The sequence below is a fragment of the Saimiri boliviensis genome, chromosome 2 (assembly GCF_048565385.1).
Source record: "Saimiri boliviensis isolate mSaiBol1 chromosome 2, mSaiBol1.pri, whole genome shotgun sequence".
NCBI lineage: Eukaryota > Metazoa > Chordata > Mammalia > Primates > Cebidae > Saimiri > Saimiri boliviensis.
Window position 1 is genome coordinate 46,725,365 of NC_133450.1, and position 24,184 is coordinate 46,749,548.

A 24,184-nucleotide genomic window follows, 5' to 3' on the forward strand; every position below is an offset into this window, starting at 1 on the left:
AGTCTCACCTCATTGCCCAGGCTGGAAAACAGTCACAAAATCTTGGCTCACTGCAACCTCTGCTTCCCAGGTTCAAGCAATTCTCGTGTCTCAGCCACTTGAGTAGCTGGGATGATAGGTGTGCACCCCTATGCCTGGCAAACTTTTGTATTTTTAGTAGAGACAGGGTTTTACCACATTGGCCAGGCTGATCTTGAACTTCTGGCCTCAAGTGGTCCACCTGCCTCCGTCTCCCAAAGTGCTGGGATTACAGGTGTGAGCCTTTTTTTTTTTTTTTTTTTTTTTTTAAGAGAAGAATGATATGCACTTGCTAGCTCACTCTGGCAACAATATGGACTGCGAAAAACCTTTAGTCCCCAGATAAAGAACAGTCAAGTTAAGTAGCCTCTGGGGAAGCTTTTTTTCTCTGTGCAAATCTCAGGACCTTTTAAAGTTGTCTGCTAGTGTAAAAAGCTGTTTACTATGGTAACAGCAGCTCACTTTGGAGTGGTTTGTCTCTGTGGAGCATATGCCATGTGATGTTTTCTCCTGACATGGCATTTGTCTTAATCAATAACCAGTCCCACTACTAAAATTTCACTTTACTGTGAAAGATTAGGAATCTCAGTTTTTGCTTCTTTCAGATTGAGTTAATTGGGGAATGAGAGTCGCAGAGCAAGATTAACAAATATTAGCAAAGTGATGACAAGGCAGGGATAATTGGGGAGTTTCTTACAGTACTCAATGTGTGCCTGCTGTCAGGTCAACGGAATAAAAAGAGTAACTTGAAGTTAAGGTCTTTGGTATTTTGTACTCTTCCCTATTCTTGTAAATGTACTCCAGTACTTTTGCTGGGAGTTTAGAATTGTCCCTTCTGTCCCACAGAAGAAAACTGGGAATTTACAAAAAGATGGGGTGGGGAGTGCTGAGATGGTGGCTCATGCTTATAAATGCAGCACTTTACGGGGGCCAAGGTAGGAGGTTACTTGAGCCCAGGAGTTCAAGACCAGCTTGGGCAACATAGGGAGACCCCCCATCTCTAAAGATAATAACAAAATAAAAATTGACTTAAGTGATGGTGTGCACCTGTGGTCCCAGCTAGTTGGGAGGCTGAAGCAGGAGGATCACTTGAGCCCGGGAGGCTGAGGCTGCAGTGAGCAGTAATTGTGCCACTGCATTCCAGCCTGGGTGACAGAGCAAGACCCTGTCTCAAAACAAATGTAAAATAAAAACATAAAAGATAGAGAGATGGGTAGAGGTACAGTGTGAAAGCCCTTCTTGTAGCTCAACATACTAGTTTGGAAACACTTGTTTAGAGAACAGAGCTTAAGTTGATGTCCTTTTATAGCACAATGATGTTCTAAATTCAGTAAGAACCCTTTTTTTCTTCTCTTGCTAGCATACTAGATTGTTGCCATGTACTTTGAGTCTTTAAATCTTACCTCATGCTCATAAGAACCCAACATTTTTATCCCCCTTTTCCTCCCAGAAAAATGTGCTGTTTGCGGAACTGCTTGCAAGTATCTGGCTCTTTCTGATAATGTAAGTTTTTCTCCCCTGCCACAAACCATCTCATTCAACTTCTGGCCTGTAGGAAGTATACGCAAAGTACAGATGATGAATTCTTTTAAAAAGAAAGAAAAGAAGGCTGGGCGCGGTGGCTCATGCTTGTAATCCCAGCACTTTGGGAGGCTGAGGCAGGTGGATTGCCTGAGCTCAGGAGTTTGAGAACACCCTGGGCAACATGGTGAAACCCCGTCTCTACTAAAATATGAAAAATTAGCCAGGCATGGTGGTCCAGGCCTGTAATCCCAGCCACTTGGGAGTCTGAGGTACAGGAATCACTTTAGCCCAGGAGGTAGAAGTTGCAGTGAGCCCAGATTGCACTGTTGTACCAGAGCGAGCATAGAAAATTAACACCAAGACAAAAGTATGCTGAATTGCAGGGTCTTTATTGCTGGTGGCCACAGAGGACTTACATCTCTCCAACCTGTGGCCCTGAAAGGAGGGTGTCAAGGCCTTTTATGCCCATAAACTACCTTCTGGGCAGTGGTGGGGGCGAGGGGCTTCGTTCCAAAGGTCAGTGGACTTTGGTCATTCTGTAAACCACCTCCTGGGTGGGGGTGAGGGTGAGGGGCTTCAGACATTCCAGTTGTTACTTAAGTGGTTCACAGAAGTTAAGATAAGCCTTAGTTTACACATTGCCTGGGTAGGGTGGAAATTACAGACCTTAGTTACTTATTACAAGTCGCAGGGACCACGATGGCGTGGGTTTGGACTGCTTGCCTGTCACCTTAGGGTTACAGAGAGCAGTTTAAACAGAAAGCCGAGGTATGGTTGAGGTATGCAGTTTTATGGGGCTTTTACCATGTCATGTTCCCCCTTGTTTTATTTACAGGAGCCGAAGTATAGTTAAGGTATGCAGTTTTATGGGACTTTTACCATGTCACAGCACCACTGTGCTGCTCCAGCTTGGGCTACAGAGTAAGACTGACAGACAGATGGAAAGAAGGAAAAAAGGAAGGAAGGAAGGAAGAAAAGAGAAAGAAGAGAGAAAGAGAGAAAAGAAAGAGAGAAGGAAGGAAGGAAGGAAAGGGAGAAAGAGAAAGAAAAGAGAATAAAAGAAAAGAAACAAACTTGCAGATAGTAGTTTGTAGAGTATGAACAGGCCAGCTGCAGAGGCTCACACCTGTAATCCCAGCACTTTGGGAGGCCGAGGTGGGTGGATCATGAGGTCAGGAGTTGAGACCACCCTGGCCAACACAGTGAAGCCCCGCCTTACTAAAAATACAAAAATTAGTTGGGCATGGTGGCAGGCGCCTGTAATCCCAGCTACTTGGGAGGCTGAGGCAAAAGAATAACTTTAACCCAGGAGGCAGAGGCTGCAGTGAGTCGAGATTGGGTCACTGCACTTCAAACTGGGCAACAGATTTTTTTCTGTATCAAGAAAAAAAAAAAAAAAAGTATAAACAACAGGTAGAAGCATTATTTGTGAACACTGTTACAGAAGCACAAGATAAGGAGATTTGGACATGTGATCTACATTGAGAACAGTAGTGATCTCCCTCTTAAACACAGTGGAAATAATACCAGGTACATTAGAAAAGGTGGTACATCCTTTGTCATATTAGTATTTTTATTCCATTGTGTTTCTCTCTTCCTAGCTGAAACCTCAGGAGAAGATGTTTTTCAAAAGTCCTGTGGAGACAGCTTTGCAGTATTTTAGTCACATCTCTCAGGTATGAGAAACAAAAGCAAAGAAAATCTGATTCTCCAGGGAAATTGTAATTGCATCTTATTCCTTTATCAAAGGTTTTCTTCACTGAGCACAGTGGCTCACACCTGTAATTCCAGCACTTTAGGAGGCCCAGGTGGGCTGAACCTTGGAGGTCAGGAGTTCCAGACTAGTCTGACCAACATGGTGAAATCCCGTCTCTACTAAAAATACAGAATTAGCCAGGCATGGTGGCACATGCCTGTAATCCCAGCTACTTGGGAGGCTGAGGCAGGCCTCCCAGGAGGCGGAGGTTGCAGTGAGCCAAGATTGCACCATTGCACTCCAGCCTGCGCAATAAGAGCAAAACTCCCCATCTCAAAAAAAAAAAAAAAAAAAAGGGTGGGGTTTCTTTAAACTGCATTTGTACACAGTAGAGGGAGATGACTGCTCTCTTTGCTTTCTTCCTTGATACAAATTTCGATCAGTTAAATTTTTACTACCCAGAATCTGTGATAGGCTGTAAAAGCCACTGTGTAGCTAACATCTTACCTTGTATTTCCTAGTTGTATCAATTAATTTCTTTTTTTTTTTTTTTTTTTTTTGAGACGGAGTTTCGCTCTTGTTACCCAGGCTGGAGTGCAATGGCACGATCTCGGCTCACCACAACCTCCGCCTCCTGGGCTCAGGCAATTCTCCTGCCTCAGCCTCCTAAGTAGCTGGGATTACAGGCATGCACCACCACGCCCAGCTAGTTTTTTGTATTTTTAGTAGAGACGGGGTTTCACCATGTTGACCAGGATGGTCTCGATCTCTTGACCTCGTGATCCACCCGCCTCGGCCTCCCAAAGTGCTGGGATTACAGGCTTGAGCCACCACGCCCGGCCTCGTATCAATTAATTTCTAAGACTAAAGATTTTTCTAGGGAGCATTTTTTTTTTTTTTTTTTTGAGATGGAGTTTTGCTCTTGTTGCCCAGTCTGGAGTGCAGTGGCGCCATCTCGGCTTACCATAACCTCCGCCTCCCGGGTTCAGGTGATTCTCCTGCCTCAGCCTCCTGGGTAACTGAGATTACAGGCATGCGCCACCATGCCCGGTTATCTAGAGAGCTTATCATCTTTCTCAGCAGATAGATGCATCTTCTAAAAATTGCTTTGAGTATATAGGCCTGACCCTGAAAACAATGGGTTTGATGGTTTAACTCTCAACCATTACCTTATAGCACTAAGTTCATAAGAGTATTTCTTGTTTCCCATTCTCACTTTTCAATAACCCTATTTAGTAATACTTAGCTCTTCATTTAATGTTCATAACTCGTTGCCTGAATTTTAGAAAATATTTGTCTTTTCTTGATGCATGATAGGTTGGCATACAATTGACTTGGTTAGGAGCAATAGGAATGTAGAAGGCAGAGAGAAGGCAGGACAACCATTTGAGAGAGTTGTCAAGTTGTAAAAACTTTGTTTTTTTTTTTCTACTCCCCAGTTCTCTTAGAGTATTTTATAGCCTCATAGAATTCCTACCTTGGCATATTTCTTGAGATTTTATCACTGTTCCCTTTCTATACTCTTACTTCTTATTCTTTTTTTTTTTTTTTGAGGCGGAGTTTCGCTCTTGTTACCCAGGCTGGAGTGCAATGGCGCGATCTCGGCTCACCGCAACCTCCACCTCCTGGGTTCAGGCAATTCTCCTGTCTCAGCCTCCTGAGTAGCTGGGATTACAGGCAAGCGCCACCATGCCCAGCTAATTTTTTGTATTTTTAGTAGAGATGGGGCTTCACCATGTTGACTGGGATGGTCTCGATCTCTTGACCTCCTGATCCACCCGTCTCAGCCTCCCAAAGTGCTGGGATTACAGGCTTGAGCCACCGCGCCCGGCCGCCACTTCTTATTCTTTTGAAAGTGCCCCTTTACTAAACCTGAAGATGATCCTTAGTCATTTTCTGGTTGAAGATTTAATTTTTCTTCAATGTCCTGCCTCTCAGTCTTCACACTAGAGATAGAATAAGGGGAATTAAGGCTTGGTGCCTGCTGCCTTTAGCTGCTTGGTTGAGCCATCATATTTGACATATACTATATTTAACATTATAAGGCGACTAAAATCCAGCTGAGACTCAAGGAGAAATGTAAACAAGGTCATAGGAACAAGAAAAAGAGCAGACCTTTGGTTAATAAATAAACCTGGGCTTAGTTAATGATCAGTAGGGAAATCATATGTAGTCTGAATCCTAACCTGCCTGATCATGGGACCAATTACACATGGTCAAATAATCAAGATAAAATAAGTGGAAAGAGTTAGTTAATCATCACTTTAGTGAAGGGCCAGTTTGGTGAAGTCAGCAAAGTCTGAAAATGTGTTTTCCTCATTTGTATAGCTAAGTAACTGATCCAATACCTAGATTGTATCATTCAGGATTCTGCTTGAAACCTTCTCAGTCAGTCCTTTAGTGACTCTCATATTTCAAATAGTAGCCCCAACATTTTCTACTCCTTACCATGCTTTTTCTTCATCATAGCTCTTTTCTCTAACATTATGTTATATATTTGTTGTCTGAATCCTGCACTAGAATGTAAGCTCCATGAAGACAGAATTGATTGGTTTTGTTTATTGTTCTCTTTTAATAGTCCTTAATAAGTAGTGGACATTCAAAATGTTGTCATTGAATGAATGAATGAAATGTTGCTCTAAATATCGATTTAAGTTTTTACAATCTCCAATCTCTACAATGACTTAAGGCCATTTTTCTGCTGTACTCTGTGCTAATAGTTGATCAAGCTGCCTGTTTTGAATTCTTTACTCACCTCAAGATAATCTTTCTAAGGGATTGGAGGACCTCATATAGATCTGTTAGTTTTCTTTCTTTTATTTTGGGCAGGGGTAGATGGAGTCTCCCTCTTGTCACCCAGGCTGGAGTGCAGTGAGGGCAATCTCAGTGCACTGCAACATCTACCTCCTAGGTTCAAGTCATTCTCCTGCCTCAGCCTCCTGAGTAGTTGGGACTACAGGTGTGAGCCACCACGCCTAGCTAATTTTGTATTTTCAGTAGAGATGAGATTTTACCATGTTGACCAGGCTGGTCTCGAACTCCTGATCTCAGGTGATCCACCCACCTCGGCCTCCCAAAGTGCTGGGATTACAGGCGTGAGCCACCATGCCTGGCCTGTAAGTTTTCATCTATTCCTAGATCATATGCTTTAGACCCTTAACCACAACTAGCCATCTTTCAAGTCCATGCCAGTAATTGTTCCTTCCTTGGTAAAAGCCTTCCCTGATTCCTCTTAACTCTACAAAATACTTAACTCTGAAAAAGTGTTTTATTTAATTAATTTATTTATTTATTAATTTTTGAGACAGGGTTTCGCTTTTGTTTCCCAGGCTGAGTGCAGTGGTGCGATCTCGGCTCACTACAGGCTCCACCTCCTGGGTTCAAGCAATTCTCCTGCCTCAGCCTCCTGAGTAGCTGGGATTATAGGTGTACCACAACACCTGGCTAATTTTTTGTATTTTTAGTAGAGTTGGGGTTTCGCCATATTGCCCAGGCTGGTCTCGAACTCCTGACCTCAGGTGATCCACCCACCTCAGCCTCCCAAAGGGCTGGGATTACAGAAGTGAGCCACCATGCCCGGCCAAGTGTTTTATTTTAATTTAATTTTTCTTATTTCTCTTTCTCTCACTTAACTTATTTCTATTATTTCTTATTTCTCTTTCTCTCAGTGAAGTTTCTCAAAGGCAGATATCATCTTCATGTCACCCAATGTTTACCTAGGTACTTGGCACAAATTGCATGCATAAGAAATGTTTGCTAAATGAACTAATACGCATTAAGGCTTTTTTTTTTTTTTTTTTTTTTTTTTTGGTGGAGTCTTGCTCTTGTTGCCCAGGCTAGAGTGCAATGGCACAATCCCAGCTCACTGCAACCTCCGCCTCCTGAGTTCAAGCAATTCTCCTGCCTCAGCCTCCCAAGTAGCTGGGATTACAGATGTGTACCACCATGCCCAGCTAATTTTTTGTATCTTTTTTTTTTTTTTTTTAGACAGAGTTTCGCTCTTGTTACCCAGGCTGGAGAGCTATGGCGCGGTCTTGGCTCACTGCAACCTCTGCCTCCTGGGTTCAGGCAATTCTCCTGCCTCAGCCTCCTGAGTAGCTGGGATTACAGGCACGTGCCACCATGCCCAGCTAATTTTTTGTATTTTTAGTAGAGACGGGGTTTCACCATGTTGCCCAGGACGGTCTCGATCTCTTGACCTTGTGATCCACCCGCCTCGGCCTCCCAAAGTGCTGGGATTATAGGCGTGAGCCACTGCGCCCTGCCTAATTTTTTGTATTTCTAACAGAGACAGTGTTTCGCCATGTTGGCCAGGCTGGTCTCAAACTCCTGACCTCATGATCTGCCTGCCTCAGTCTCCCAAAGTGCTAGGATTACAGGCATGAGCCTATAAGAGGGGAGAATATTCAAGGCAAGATCAGAGAGGAAGACTTGATCATATAGGTACTTATAGGCCACAAGAAGGTGTTTATATTTCTAAGAGCAGTGGGACACCACTGAAGGGTTTTACACAAGGAAATGGCATCTGTTATATGATTTTAAAAGAGAATCTGGCTGCTGACTAGAAAATGAACAATAGGAGAGATTAAGATAGAAGCAGGGAAACCAGTTAGGAAGCCACAGGAAAAATCTAAGCAAGATTGCTTGGGCTAAAGCGGTAGAAATAGAAATGGAGAAGAGGGCCAGGCATGGTGGCTCACGCCTGTAATCCCAGCACCTTGGGAGGCAAAGGTGGGCAGATCACCTGAGGTCAGAAGTTCGAAACCAGCCTGGCCAACATGGTGAAACCCCATCTCTACTAAAAATACAAAAATTAGCCAGGCATGGTGGTGGGCACCTGTAATCCCAGCTACTTGGAAGGCTGAGGAAGGAGAATTGCTTGAACCCAGAAAGTGAAGTTTACAGTGAGCCGAGATCGAGCCACTATACTCCAGCGTGGGCGACAGAGTGAGACTCTGTCTCAAAAAATAAAATAAAATAAAATAAAATAAAATAAAATAAAATAAAATAAAATAATGGAGAAGAGTAGTTAATTCAGAGATATATATTCCAGAAAGAATTTAGTAGAATTTGCTGACTTGGATATGGGAGATGAGCAAAAGAGGAAGCAAGGAAGATGCCTGAGTTTTTTTCTTGTACAGCTGAGTGAGATGATCCTATCCTTTATCAAGACTGAGAAGACTGTTTTGAGGGAAAACATTATTTTGGACATATTCGGTTTTAGATGTTTGTTAGAAATCTAGGTGGATGGCCAGGCATGGTGGCTCATGCCTGTAATTCTAGCCCTTTGGGAGGCTGAGGTGGGTGGATCACCTTAGGAGTTCCATACCAGCCTGGCCAACATGGTGAAACCCAATCTCTACTAAAAATACAAAAATTAGCTGGGCATGTAGAACATGCCTGTAGTCCCAGCTATTCAGGAGGCTGAGGGAGGAGAATCGCTTGAACCCAGGTGTCAGAGGTTGCAGTGAGCCAAGATCACACCATTGTACTCCAGCCTGAGCAACAGAGTGAGACTCCTCAAAAAAAAAAAAAAAAAAAAAAAAAAAAAAAAAAGAAAGAAAAGAAAAGAAAAAAGAAAAGAAAAAGAAAAAAAAAAAAGAAAGAAATTTTAAAAAAAGAAAAAAAAGAAAAAGAAATTCAGGTGGAGAAGTCATGAGGGAAGATAGATTTACCTTTCTGGAGCCCATGGCATAGTTCAAGACTGGATATGGTCAAGATATAAGTGTAGAATTCATTAGGATATAGACATTATTTAAATCATTGGGACTAGATGAAATCACCCAGATAGTCCCTTCAATATTTAGCAATTAAGTGTAGGACGAGAAGTTAACCAAGAGCAGCAATCAGAGTAAAAACGAAGAAAGTGTGGTGTCACAGAAACCAAGAAAGGCAAATGTTTCAAAAAGGAAAATATAGCTGGGTCAAATACTGTTGAGAGATGAAGTAAGAGGAGGAGCAAGGTTGACTGAATCTGGCACCAGGAGAATTGTTGGTGCCTTTCACAAGAACATGTTGACTAGAGTCTTGAGAAAGAAAACTACATTGGAATGCATTGATGAGTGTTTATTTACACACAGTCTACTTCTTCACTTCCCAAGCCTCTCTACAACCCTCTACAGTCTGGCTTCAGACTGTCTCACTAAAACCCTTTGCTAAGGACATCAAAAACATCCTTGTTATCAAATCCAATGGATTCTTTTTGTTATTATCATATTTACTCTCTCAGCAGCATCTTAGATCTGCTCTCTCCTCCTTGAAACATTTTCTTTGACTACCATAGCCAATTTTTGACTCCTCTTTCCCTTTTGGATTCCTCTTCCTCTGTCCATCTCTTAAAGTTGTATTTCTCAGAATTCTATCCTAGATACTTTCCTTTCTTTCTTTCTTTCTTTCTTTCTTTCTTTCTTTCTTTCTTTCTTTCTTTCTTTCTTTTTTGAGATGGAGTCTTGCTCTGTCACTCTCTATATATACCATATATAATTATAATAATAATTATTTTTTTGAGATTGAGTTTCTCTCTTGTTGCCCAGGCTGGAGTGCAGTGGCATGATCTCCGCTCACTGCAACCTCTGTCTCCCAGGTTCAAGTGATTCTTCTGCCTCAGCCTCCCCAGTAGCTGAGGTTACAGGCATGTACCACCACGCCCAGCTAATTTTGAATTTTTAGTAGAGATGGGGCTTCTCCATGTTGGTCAGGCTGGTCTCGAACTTTCAACCTTAGGTGAGTTACCTGCCTCGGCCTTCAAAGTGCTTGGATTACAGGCATGAGCCACTGTGTCCAGCCGGCTGTATTTAATATATTTTTGCTGAATGAATAAGCTGTCTCCCAAACTTCAGAGGCGTATATCCATTTGTCAACTAGATTTCTCCACTAATTCAACATTTTCCAAACTGAACTCATTATTCTAGACACCCTTCCACCCTATCATCTCCCCTTCTACACATACACACAGGAAAATGGAGTACTCTTCCTGTTTCTATCCTGATTAATGATGACTACCATCCACCAAAAATCTAGAAGTCATTTTTTTTTTTTTTTTTTTGAGGCAGAGTTTCACTTTTTGTTACCCAGGCTGGAGTGCAATGGCGCGATCTCGGCTCACCACAACCTCCGCCTCCTGGGTTCAGGCAATTCTCCTGCCTCAGCCTCCTGAGTAGCTGGGATTACAGGCACACGCCACCATGCCCAGCTAATTTTTTTTTTTGTATTTTTAGTAGAGACGGGGTTTCACCATGTTGACCAGGATGGTCTCGATCTCTTGACCTCGTGATCCACCCGCCTCGGCCTCCCAAAGTGCTGGGATTACAGGCTTGAGCCACCGCGCCTGGCTAGAAGTCATTTTTTATTTCATCTTCTATTCACATATCCCATTCATTATCAAAGCATGTTCTGTCGCTGTAAAACATATTGAATCTATTCACTTTATCTCCAACCTCCTAGTTCAGGTCACCACAGTTTCCCATCTAGATGACTATGGAACTTTCTAACATATCTGGCCTCCAGTATTTCCTTTTCCTATCAGTTCTACATATTGAAGCCAGAAGAATCATGCTTAATATAACTATGGCCAGGCATGGTGGCATCCTAGCACCTCAGGAAGCTGGGATAGGAGGATCACTTGAGCCTAGGTGTTCTGGGCTATAGTATGCTATGCTAATAGGGTGTCTGCGTTAAGTTCAGCATCAATTTGGTGACTTCTTGGGAGTCGGGACCACCAGGTTGCCTAAGGTGGAGTGAACTGGCCCAGGTTGGAAATGTGCTGATTGGTAGTGGGATCATGCCTGTGAATAGTCACTGCAGCCCAGCCTGGGCAACGGTGAAACTTCATCTCTACAAAAATATTATATATATATTTATATATAATCATGTTATTTTCCTATTTAAAACCATTCAATACAACTTTTGCTCTGAGGATAAAGTTCAACCCCCTAACATGGCCTATAAGGCCAGATGATGCTTTGCTTTCTGCTTATCTCTTCAGTCTCATCCCTTATCCTCACTCCCTTCCCCCAACTATAAAACAGACAGACTGAATCTATTTTTATTATTTATATAAGTAATTTTGTCTGTTGCCTCTGGGCCTTTGTACATGCTGTTTTATTTGTCTAGAACATTCTTGCCCTCAAACATATACATGGATAAATACACACAGCATATAACAGTTTTTTGTATTATAACTTTCTGTTTACTTGTCTGCATCCTCCCATAGGGCTGGGGCAATATCAGTCTTACTCACCTTACATGTCAGCTCCTAACAGAGTACCAGGAAAACAGAAGGATTCAATAAATACTTTTTGAGAGAATTAATAATCTTCCCTATTGAAGTTTTTCTTTAATGTATATGAAATATGGTAAAGTGATAATACTGGGAAAACTGTTGGTGTAGAAATCTAATGACCAAATCAGCCTGCTAACTTATAACTTTATTTCTTTGAACTTAGTCATACTTCCTCACATGTAATATGAAATAATAATACTCATCCTACTTCTTGTAAAGATCTAATGAGACAATGTTTATGGAAATATTCTAAAAACTGTAAAGTACTTGAAAAAAAAAATCAGAGACTGTCTTGCTATGCTGCCCAGGCTGCTCTCAAACTCCTGGCCTCAAGCAATTCTACCACTTTGACCTCCCAAAATGCCAGGATTACAGGTGTGAACTACCACGCCTGACCTGCAAACTGTACTTTTATTAGTTTAAAGAACAGGCCAGGCACAGTGGCTCACACCTGTAATTCCAACACTTTGGGAGACCAAGACCTGTAGATCACGAGGTCAGGAGTTGGAGACCATGCTGGCCAGCATGGTGAAACCCTGTCTCTACTAAAAATACAAAAATTAGCCTGGGATGGTGGCACATGCCTGTAATCCCAGCTACTTGGGAGGCTGAGGTAGGATAATTGCTTGACCCTGGGAGGCGGAGGTTGCAGTGAGCTGAGATCTTGCCACTGCACTCCAGCCTGAGCAACAGAACAAGACTCCATCTCAATAATAATAATAATAATAATAATAATAATAATGTGGAAAAGTCATGAAAGGTTCAGTGATTATAAACTCACTTTAAAATAGTTAAAGATCATATAAGTAAAAAGAAGTTTATATTTTAAAAAATTGTTTTCAAGTCGGAAGTATAAACACCACATCTATTTTTTTTTCAGTTCTACTAGTTTTCATGTAATCACTTTCTTTTTAAATAACAGATTTATTCAGATGTAATTTACACACCATAAAATTTACCCTTTTTTTTTTTTTTTTTTTTGAGACAGAGTTTCGCTCTTGTTACCCAGGCTGGAGTGCAATGGCGTGATCTCAGCTCACCGCAACCTCCGCCTCCTGGGCTCAGGCAATTCTCCTGCCTCAGCCTCCTGCATAGCTGGGATTACAGGCACGCACCACCACGCCCAGCTAGTTTTTTGTATTTTTAGTAGAGACGGGGTTTCACCATGTTGACCAGGATGGTCTCGATCTCTCGACCTCGTGATCCACCCGCCTCGGCCTCCCAAAGTGCTGGGATTACAGGCTTGAACCACCGCGCCCGGCCAAAATTTACCCTTTTAAAGTATGCAATTCTGTAGTTTTTAATACATCCACAGAATTGCACAAGCACTACTGCCTAATTTTCTAACATTTTCAAAACCCCAAAAAGAAGCTCTGTACTTATTGGCAGGCACTTCCCAAGCCCTTCCCACCCTCCCTATCCCCGGGCGCTAACCAATTTACCTTCTGTCCCTGTGGTTTTTACTGTTCAGGACATTTCATAAATATGGAATTGTAATGTGTGGTCTTCTGTGACTTGCTGCGTTCGCTAAGTATAATTCTCTTAAGTTTCATCCATGTTGTAGCATCTATTAGGACTTTATTAGTATTTCATTCCATTTTATGGCCAAATAGTAATCTATTATATAGACATTCGGGTTGTTCCTACTTTGGGGGGCTTTTTTCTTTTTTTCTTTTTTTTTTTTTTTTAGATAGAGTCTCACTCTGTCACCCAGGCTGGAGTGCAGTGGTGTCATCTTGGCTCACTGCAACCTCCACCTCCCAGGTTCAAGTAATTCTCCTGCCTCAGCCTCCTGTGTAGGTGGGATTACAGGTGTCCACCACCGCACCTAGCTAATTTTTGTATTTTTAGTAGAGACGGGGTTTCGCCATGTTGGCCAGGCTAGTTTCGAACTCCTGACCTCAGGTGATCTGCCTGCCTTGGCCTCCCAAAGTGCTGGGATTACAGGTGTGAGCCACTGCACTGGGCTAGACTTTGGGGCTATTATAAGTAGTATTGCTATGGAACATTTATGTACAAGTTTTCACATGGACATATATTTTGATTTCTCTTGGGTACATACTGATGAGTAGAATTTCTGGGTCAAATGGTAACTATATTTAACTTTTTTAGGAACTACCGGACTGTTTTCCCAAGAGGCTCTACCATTTTACATCCTTGGCAGCTGTTTTAGTCTATCTGGGCTGCTGTAATAAAATACCTTAGACTGGGCAATTTCTAAATAACAGGAATTTAGTTCTCACAGTTCTGGAGGCTGGGAAGTTCAACATCAAGGCACCAGCACATTCAGTGTCTGGTGAGTGCTTACTCTCTGCTTCCAAGATAACACCTTCTTGCTGCACCCTCATATGGCAAAAGGGGCAAACCGTCTCCTTCAAGCCTCTTTTCATTTATTTTTTTGAGACAGGGTCTCACTTTGTCATAAAGGCTGGAGTGCAGTGGTGTGGTCACAGCCAGTGATGCAATCATGGCTTACTGCAGCCTTACCCTCTTGAGCTCAGGCGATCCTCTCATTTCACCCTCCCAGGTAGCTAGGACTACAGGCACACATCACCACACCTGGCTAATATATATTTTTTAATTCATACAGTGTTTCACCGTGTCGCCCAGGCTGGTCTTGAACTCTTGGGCTCAAGCAATCTGCCCACCTCAGCCTCCCAAAGGGTTGCAATTACAGGTGTGCCCACTGTGCCCAACTCTGAGCCTTTTTTTTATAGGGGCACTAATCCCATTCACAAGAGCAAAGCCTTCATGACATAATCATCTCCTAAACTCTCTATCTCTTAATACTATTGCATTGGGAATTGAATCTCAACAAATGAATTTTTGTGGGACACAAACATTCAGACCACAGTGGGCCAGTAAGTATTTTAAGCTTTGCAGGCCATACAATTTCTGATGCAGCTACTCAGCTCTGCTATTGTAGCATGGAAACAGCCATAGAAAGCATGTAAGCAAATGTGTATTAATTATGTTCCAATAAAACTTACTTACAAAAACAGACCACTAGCTGGTCATGGTAAGCTGTTTGCTGACCCTTGGTCTATTTTATGGTTTTAAAAAGATTTTTGAAGTCACATGCTTTTACTAACATATACATGCATAATTTCTACATTTACTGTTGGAATAAAATCAGGTCAAGATTTGATCTCATCAATAGACCAGAGCTTGCTTCTCCATCCCGCATTTGAATTAAAAATTTGGACAACTGAGGTACTCAATGGACCAGGCGCAATGGCTCACACCTGTAATCCCAGCACTTAGCAAGGCCAAGGGGAGAAGATTGCTTGATGCCAGGAGTTTGAGACTAGCTTGGGCAACATAGTGAAACTTCATCTCTACAAATTTAAAAATTAGCTGGGCTTGGTGGCACACACCTGTAGTCCCAGCTTCTCAGGAGGCTGAGGTGAGAGGATTGCTTGAGCTCGAGAGGCTGAGGCTAGAGTGAGCCATGATTGCACAAGTGTACTCCAGCTTGGGTAAAAATAGAAAAATTAGAGATACTCAATGGTGCTTTTGAAGAAAAGTTTTATTTAGTTTGAGATTATTTTACCTAAAAAGGAAAAGCTAGTCTGTCAGTATTTAGGACTTCAAAAACAGTGTATTGAATTCTTCTTAGGCCAGTGTGAGGTAGTATTCCTTTGAACATACAAACTGCAACCCAAAACATAACCCTCCACCTGGTGGGCTACTGTGGCTCTCATTCAGAGCGGGTACTTCAGACATCTTATTAACAATTCTCCAATTGCTTTTGTTAAGAAAGTGTCCTTAGGGTTCTTTTTTGCTCAAATCTGTTCCCTCTGACCCATCACAATAATCTATTTCAATTACAAATCTGAACAAGTAACTGCCTTTTCAAAATCCTTTGGTGGCTTCCTATTACCTAAGTTTCAGGCTCCTCAGAGTGACACATAGTTACCTTAATGATCTGGTTCCTCTTAACCTCTCCAATTTCTTTTTCTTTTTCTTTTTTTTTTTTCCTTTTTTTTTTTTTGAGATGGAGTCTTGCTCTGTCGCCAGGCTGGAGTGCAGTGGCGTGACCTTGGCTCACTGCAACCTCCGCCTCCAGGGTTCAAGCCATTCTCCTGCCCCAGCCTCCCAAGTAGCTGGGACTACAGATGCGAAACACCACATCCAGCTAATTTTTGTATTTGTATTAGAGATGGGGTTTCACCATGTGGGCCAGGATGGTCTCCATCACTGTACTTGGCCAACCTCTTCAATATCAATCACAGCTACCACTTCATATCTCAGGTACAAACACAAGTTATTATGTAAGGTTATTTATTACCTATTAGGCAGATTTAGTTCTTTGCAGTTCTTTTACAGACCATATACTTTCATACCTTTATACCAGAAATGCGTGACTTCCACACTTTAAAGACTGAATTAGGCTGAGTGTGGTGGCTCACGCTTATAATCCCAGCACTATGGGAGGCTGAGGTGAGTGGATCACCTGAAGTCAGGAGTTCAAGACCAGCCTGGCCAATATGGTGAAACCCCATCTCTACTAAAAATACAAAAATTAGCCAGGTGTGCTGGTGGGGGTCTGTAATCCCAGCTACTCTGGGGCTGAAGCAGGAGAAATGCTTGAACCTGGGAGGCAGAGGTTGCAATGAGCCAAGATTGTGCCACTGCACTCCAGCCTGAGTGACAGAGTGAGACTCCATCTCAAAAATAAATAAATAAATAAATAAATGTGCATCATAGGAACAGCCAAATGGAAGAGATGCAAAGTATGTGAGGAGGTGCAGAGCTTCCATACCCTCTCCAGATGTACTACCCTCCCAGCATCTTCAAGTGTTCACCAACCCGGTAACTCTCTGAACCCTCTTGTTCAGGAGTTGTTATGAAGGTTCCATTACATAGACATGATTGATTAAAGAATTGGTCATTGGCGATTGAACTCAGTCTCTAGCCCCTTTCCCCTTTCTGGTTGTCTGGGGTGGGGGTGGGGTGGGAAGAAGAGTTGGGACCTCAACCCTCTAATCAGTGTTTGGTTCCTCTGGCAACAAGCCCCCATTTTGATGCTATCTAGGAGCCCACCAAGAGTCACCTCATTAACACAAACTCAGGTGTGGCTGTAAGGGGCTTGAAAAGATGCTCCTATCACTCAAGAAACGCCAAGGGTTTTGGTAACTGTGAGAAACCAGGGACAAAGACCATGTATATATTTCTTATACAATACCCTGTTCAAAGGCTCCTCCTCAAAATCAGCTCATTAAAAAAAATAGTTCGTTATGATTTTATCACATATAATTTCAAATGCCTAAAAGAGAATAGTATAATGATATGTATAATATAATTAATTTCTGAACCATATCAGGTTCGTTGCCCAGTGAACAGCAAGTTAGTACACGAAGACACTGGGTTGCAGCAGAGAAAGAGGTTAATCATAAGACAGATGAACATTTGCCTCTAGGAGGAATTTGAGGCTAGAGGTTTTAAAGGGGTTGGACAAGTAGCAAGCCAAGGTGTGGGAGTCATTGATTGATTAAAGAATGCAGGGTGAAGTCATGGGAAGGAGAAATGAAGAAACTGCATTCTCATACTGATTTGATTCCTCTATGGGGGTCTTCAGACTGGCTGGTATCAGCTGTTCCACTGGAATTCAGAATCTGAAAAATATCTTAAGCAACTTTTAAGCAAAAGCCTTATGATTCTAAAGTCAGATTCTATTTGTGAGAACAATGAGGATGCAAATGGTCAGCATCTAGTGTGATTTGACTTTTGCACCTAAAAGGAAGTGGGCCAAAGTGTAGCCTGATTAATACTTAATTATAACTATATTTCTGCCCAGAACCAAGCATGTAATTCTTGTTAAACCCTGTGAAGACCGTTTCATTTTCATTCAACCGTCACTCCACTTCAACAATGATTAGTGATTGGCTAATTTTCCTCCATCTATACCTCCTGCCACCCCAACCCAGATTATTTTAAAGCCAAAACCAGATATTATATCATTTCAATCTGTAAATATTTCAGTGTGTATCTCTAAAAGATACAAAATTTTTTCTTAACTATAAACACATTGTGCTAAAATAATGATTCCATAATATTGTCAAATAATCAGTCTACATTCACATTTCTCCAGTTGTCTCAGTTTTAAAATGTCCCCACATTTTGAATTGAGGAAAGGTATATATTTCAGTTGGTTATATTTCTTTTACACTATAAATTTTCTCTCATTTCTTTTAAAATTATTATTGAAGAAAACTGTCTTTTGTCCTACAGAGTTGTCCACAGTGTGGATTTTGTTTATTGTACCCATGGAGTTATTTCCTATGCTCCTCTATCCTCTATTTCCTGTAAATAGATAGGTAGGTTTAGGCTTAATCACCATCATTGGTTTGCGGGGGTGGGGAAGGTGAGGCAAGACTACTTTATTCCAGTGTTGTATTCCATCAAGAGGTACTTAAAGTCTTATGTCTCTTGTTTTCTATGAGGGTAGCCATTGATGAACTTTGCAAAGATCCATTAGTTCATTAGAAGTTATAAAATTCCAAGGGCCGGGCGCAGTGGCTCAAGCCTGTAATCCCAGCACTTTGGGAGGCTGAGGCGGGTGGATCACAAGGTCGAGACATCGAGACCATCCTGGTCAACATGGTAAAACCCCGTCTCTACTAAAAAAAAAATACAAAAAATTAGCTGGGCATAGTGGCGCATGCCTGTAATCCCAGCTACTCAGGAGGCTGAGGCAGGAGAATTGCTTTAACCCAGGAGGCGGAGGTTGCAGTGAGCCAAGATTGTGCCATTGCACTCCAGCCTGGGTAACAAGAGCTAAACTCCGTCTCAAAAAAAAAAAAAAAAAAAAAAAAGAAGTTATAAAATTCCAATTTTGAGGCTGGGTGAGATGGCTTACGTCTGTAATCCCAGCACTTTGGGAGGCCAAGGTGGGCGAATCATGAGGTCAGGAGTTTGAGACCAGCCTGGCCAGCACGGTGAAACCCTGTCTTTACTAAAAAAATACAAAACATTACGTGGGCTTGGTGTTGCGCTCTTTTAATCCAGCTACTCCAGAGGTAGGAGAATTGCTTGAATCAGGGAGGCAGAGACTGCAGTGAGCAGAGATCGTGCCACTGCACTCCAGCCTGGGAGACAGAGTGAGACTCTGCCTTAAAAAAAAAAAAAAAAAAAAAAAAGCCGGGCGCGGTGGCTCACGCCTGTAATCCCAGCACTTTGGGAGGCCGAGGCGGGTGGATCACGAGGTCAAGAGATCGAGACCATCCTGGTCAACATGGTGAAACCCCGTCTCTACTAAAAATACAAAAATTAGCTGGGTATGGTGGCACGTGCCTGTAGTCCCAGCTACTAGGGAGGCTGAGGCAGGAGAATTGCCTGAACCCAGGAGGCGGAGGTTGCGGTGAGCCGAGATCGCGCCATTGCACTCCAGCCTGGGTAACAAGAGCGAAACTCCGTCTCAAAAAAAAAAAAAAAAAAAAAAAAAAAAAAAAAAATTCCAATTTCGTATCCTTTCTCATTTCTTTCGTTGAAGTACTTCTAAAGAGAATTTTTTTAAATCAAGCAAATGACTATTCAGACATATAGTTCAAAAATATTAAGACTTGCTTGTAGATACTGTGGAATGAGGGAGTTTCACAAAAGATAGATAAGGCAAAGTAATAGGTTTTGAAAGTCAAAGAGAGATTATGAGTTTACCAATACCTTTAAAGTGAATTTCTAAAACTTAGTGTCTTATTTACAAATGTTCAAAAATTAAATTGCATGCAAAAATAAATCTTCAACTAAATAAAAATGCTGACATTTAAAAATAAGAGTTAAGGCTAGGCTCATACCTGTAATCCCAACATTTTGGGAGGCCAAAGTAGGAGGACTACTAGAACCCAGGAGTTTGAGATCAGCCTGGGCAATATAGTGAGACTCTTTCTCTTCAAAAAAAAATAAAATAAAAATTAACGGGGTGGGCTGGGCACAGTGGCTCACGCCTGCAATCCCAGCACTTTGGGAGGCTGAGGCGGGTGGATCACCTGAGGTCAGGAGTTCCAGACAGGCCTGGCCAACATGGTGAAATCCCATCTCTATTAAAAATACTAAAATTAGCTGGGTGTGGTGTCAGGTGCTTGTAGTCCCAGCTACTCTGGAGGCTGAGGCGGGACAATACTTGAACCCAGGAGATGAAGTTTATAGTTAGCCAAGATTGCACCGTTGCACTCAAGCCTGAGTGACAAGAACAAAACTTCTTCTCAAAAAAAAAAAAAAAAAAAAAAAAAAAAGGGGAGTATGGTGACATGCACCTGTTGTCTTACCGAAGCTGAGATAGAAGGATCACTTGAGAACAGGAGATTGAGCCTGCAGTGAACTGTGAACATGTCCTTGCACTCCAGTCTGGGTGACACAGCAAGACTCTATCTAAAACAAACAAAAAAACTAAGACTAGGCATGGTGGCTCACTCCTACAATCCCAGCACTTGCATATCACATGAGGCTAGAAGTTTGAGACCAGTTTAGGCAATGTAGCAGGACCCCATCTCTATCAAAATAAAAATAAGAATTGGGAAGGTCATTCTTTAGTACAAAAATGATAAACTAATATTCATTTCCAAAGCATTTATTACTTTTTGTATGTGTGTATTTTTGGTAGAGAAAGCATTTTGCCATGTTGCCCAGGCTGCTCTCAAACTCCTGAGTTCAAGTGATCTGCCCACCTGGGCCTCCCAAAGTGCTAAGATTACAGGCGTGAGCCACTGCACCTGACCTACTTGTATAAACAACAAAAATGTTTCTTTTATAACCCACATTGGACCAAAATATCTTGTTTTATCATAGTAAACCTACTAAGCTCCCCTTTTTGCTTCCATTACTGTGCCTCTCTCATTGTCTTTCAGTTATTTTTCCTTTACTCTTTTCCAACCTTTTGTTGGACCTAATTCAGAACTGAAGTTTTAAAATACTCTCTGAAGCATACAAAATAAAAATTATGTTTTATATGTAAAATAAAGTTTATACAAGGCCATTGGTTTGGATTGAGTTTCTGCACTAGGTCCAACAGACCAAACCAAAATGTACTTACTCATGCTGACAGTTTATTTGATCTTGCAAGAAATCAGGAGAGAGAGAGAGGTAATAGCCAAATCTCCAAACAGGCCAGTTTTAGCCAGCATAATAAAGAAATCCCCACTGCTTTAACATTTTACAAGGAAAGTAATTATAAACCAACCCATGTACTTTTTGTTCTCCGTTTCTGTTTTCTTCAGCCCTTTTCTGCCTAAAAAGCCAACTCCTCTGCTCAGTTCATCAGAACACTCATTCTGTTTTTTAGAATAATGTGTTGCTCAAGTCTAGAATTGCAAATCAAAGCCAGTTTAGATCTTTAAACTAAATTTGTTGTAATTTTGTATTTTGACACGCTATCAATAGTAAAATGGTAGGAATCAGAGCAAAAAGACCATAATACCCTTATTTGGTCCTAGTATGAAGATAAAGGAAAGGAATCAGAGTCTAGAAGTGGGTAGTTTCATACTAATAAAATGTTGGTATCAATGTTTCAATAAAGCAAACAATATTTAACACTTGCATTATCCAGACAATGTTAAGTGTTATCATTAATGGAACTACTTTCATTATTATCAGCTCTGTGTTACTGTGTTAACAAAATAATCGCACCATTAAGAAAAAGTAAGATTCTTTGAGACCAGGAGTTCAAGACCAGCCTGGGCAACATAGCAAGATATTATTTCTAAGAAAATTTTAAAAATTAAGGAAAAAAAAAAAAAAAAAAGCAAGTGAGCAAGCAAAAGTTAATCTTCTTTGGAAAAAGGAAAGAGGCCAACCTTTTCATGAAGCCAAGGGATTTGAAGGATTGCTAACTATTGGTAATTTTTTAAAGTAATGTACTGAATTTTTAAGAACATTACTGAGTTAGATTTTAGAATCTTCTTTGGTGAATGTATTTGAAATAGGCTAAACATTTGTACCCTGGCATCAGGCAAAATCACTTGTTCTCCTCTGATACTCCTTGCCAGTTGTTTTCTGGACTGGTCTTTCTTCTTCTTGGAATGATCAGTTTTTGGGGAGAAGTAGACAAAGTAGGTCTGCTTAGGCCTGGCAAAAGACCCTCCCATAGTCCAGTCTGGCATCCTGGAGTTCCACAGTGGGGTCTGTTTGTGCACTTATGACCCATGGTAATCTCAAAGGAAGGACTAACTAATCTAGGGCAGGATTTGGCTTTTCTTGATGCTAGCCTGATATTAATTTTGCTTCCAACTAACCCCAAGGGTAGGATTAGGATATTTGGGATACTAACACTGTGACTTGGCTGTCTGTTATGTAGATTCATCCCTACCCCTGCCATTTTAGGTAATTCCCAGGATTCAGAGTGACTTTTATTCTGCTTCTCCACAATTTTTTTTTTTTTTTTTTTTTTTTTTTTTGAGATGGAGTCTCACTCTGTTGTCCAGGCTAGAGTGCAGTGGTGCAATCTTGGCTCACTGCAACCTCTACCTTATGGGTTCAGGTGATTCTCCTGGCTCAGCCTCTCCATTAGCTGAGATTACAGGTGTGTGCCACCATGCCTGGCTAATTTTTTCATTTTTAGTAGAGACAGGGTTTCACCATATTGCTCAGGCTGGTCTCGAACTCCGGATCTCAAGTTATCTGAGGTCACTTGAGATCACTCAAAGTGCTGGGGTTACAGGCACGAGCCACCACGCCTGGCCTCCACTATCCGAATTTTCTAAAATAATTTTTTAAAGATGGGGTCTTGCTCTGTTGCCCAGGCTGCAGTGCAGAAACATGATCATGGCTCTCTGCAGCCTCGATCTCCTGAGGTCAAGTGACCCACCCACGTCAGCCTCTCAAGTAGTTGAGATTACAGGCGTGTGCTATCATGCCTGGCTAAGTTTAAAAAATTTTTTTTTGTAGAGACAGGGTCTTGCTATGTTGCTTAGGCTGGTCTCAAATTCCTGGCCTCAAGCAATCCTCCTGCCTCAGCCTTGGCCTCCTGAATCTCCAAAACATTTTTTTCATAGCTTAAAATAAACATTTTACTTTTAATAAAAATGAGGGTTTTTTTTTTGTTTTTGAAAAATAGACTAGAATAAATTCTTATCTATCTAGAACAGTTTAGTTTACCTTTAGTAGAAAGGAAACTCTTCAGTACAATTCTTCAGTAAGGTGGCAAGAGCAATTTGAAAATTAGGTGAGAACAAAAAGTTTATGAGAAGAGTACCAAGATCTAGAGAAGAACCCTAGACAAAAGAGGGTTTATAGTCTGAACAGGGAGGAAGCAGATGAGACATGAATACTGCTGTGTGCTCAAAAGTAGAGCCTGACAAAGCTAAAACACTTTCTAAATATTAACTTTTGATCTGATTCAGCAATCCTATGATAGACACATTAGCATAGCAAATGGTAAAGTAAGGCAAATGATAAAATTATGTGTGCATGCCCAGAAACAAAATTCAAGCATAGGCAATCTCCTTCTGTGCCTCTCCACCCTTTCCTGTAGCAGCATAAGCAGCCTGCAGGTGACTCTGTGTAGGTGTGTTTAGGGAAAGTAAATTGATCACCAAAGGTCTGTAATAGCTATGAATGTAGAAACTGATCCAAACTAATAGTGGACAAATTAGAACCAATTCTAAGCCTGAAAAACAGTTTTAAAAAAATCTCTCTTACTGTACAGAATGAAATATCATATTTTTAAAGGGTCATTCAACTATGGTAGAATATTCTCATTAAGATAGTAGAAAGGGATGTGCACAGTGGGTCATGCCTGTAATCCCAGCACTTTGGGAAGCTGAGGCAGGTGGATCACCTGAGGTAGGGAGTTAGAGACCAGCCTGACCAACATGGAGAAACCCTGTATCTACTAAAAATACAAAATTAGCCAGGCAGGGTGGCACATGCCTGTAATCCCAGCTACTAGGGAGGCTGGGGTGGGAGAATAGCTTGAACCAGGAGGCAGAGGTTTCAGTGAGCCGAGATTGTGCCATTGCACTCCAGCCTGGGCAACTAGAGTGAAATGCCATCTCAAAAAACAAACAAAAAACAAACAAACAAACAAAAAAAAAAAAAAAAAAAAAAAAAAGAGAAGAAAGAAAGAAAAGAAAAGAAAGATAGTAGAAGGCCAGTGCCTTGGAATTGAGTGCTGACCTCTAGTTCTGGGAAGTTGTGAATTAGGCCAGATGTTCTAGAAGAAAATGAGCGGTATAATAAAGTGTGATTTGATGGCTTTCCCTTTGTTGCCAAAAGTGAAGGGGAAGGAGTTATAGGAGAGTATGTTAAAGGCTTGTTTTTCCCTAGTAGGTGTGGAGTTTCCAGAAGAAACAAACAGATCTCCTCCTCGCCTTTTATAAGCATAGAATTACAAAGTTAGAAACAGCCGTGCAGGAGGCACAACAAACACTGGTCAGCCAGGACAAGTAAGTAACAAGTCAAATCCCTAGAGAGCTTTTTTTTTTTTTTCTTTCTAAGAACTGACAGTCCTTATTTCCTTGTGTTTGCAAAGCCTGGAAATTGCTCCATATGTATTTGTTTGTTTGGGAAAATCAGGTACAGAGTTTTTGATCCCCTGAATCTCCATTTTTTTTTCTTTCTGCCCTCCAGAGGCCCTCCTCACTTTACAGTTTTCCTCTTCTATTTCCCAGTATCAGAAACTGCTTCCCAGCCCAGGTGCAGTGGCTCACAGTTATAATCCTAGAATTTTG

General features: G+C 41.5%; 2 protein-coding genes across 2 annotated transcripts in view; one reads left to right on the plus strand and one right to left on the minus strand.

Annotated features, from left to right (window-relative positions):
• The window catches only part of LOC101027939 (myosin-6), a 251,421-nt gene that overhangs the window by 77,110 nt on the left and 150,127 nt on the right, over positions 1 to 24,184 (minus strand). The gene's annotated exons all lie outside the window — the stretch shown is intronic.
• Positions 1 to 24,184, plus strand: part of RNF212B (ring finger protein 212B) — a 41,684-nt gene that overhangs the window by 4,113 nt on the left and 13,387 nt on the right. Inside the window, exons 4-6 of the mRNA XM_074393228.1 lie at positions 1,469 to 1,521; positions 3,144 to 3,218; positions 23,784 to 23,899. Coding sequence (XP_074249329.1) covers positions 1,469 to 1,521; positions 3,144 to 3,218; positions 23,784 to 23,899 — 244 coding nt within the window. The remainder of the gene's footprint in view (positions 1 to 1,468; positions 1,522 to 3,143; positions 3,219 to 23,783; positions 23,900 to 24,184) is intronic.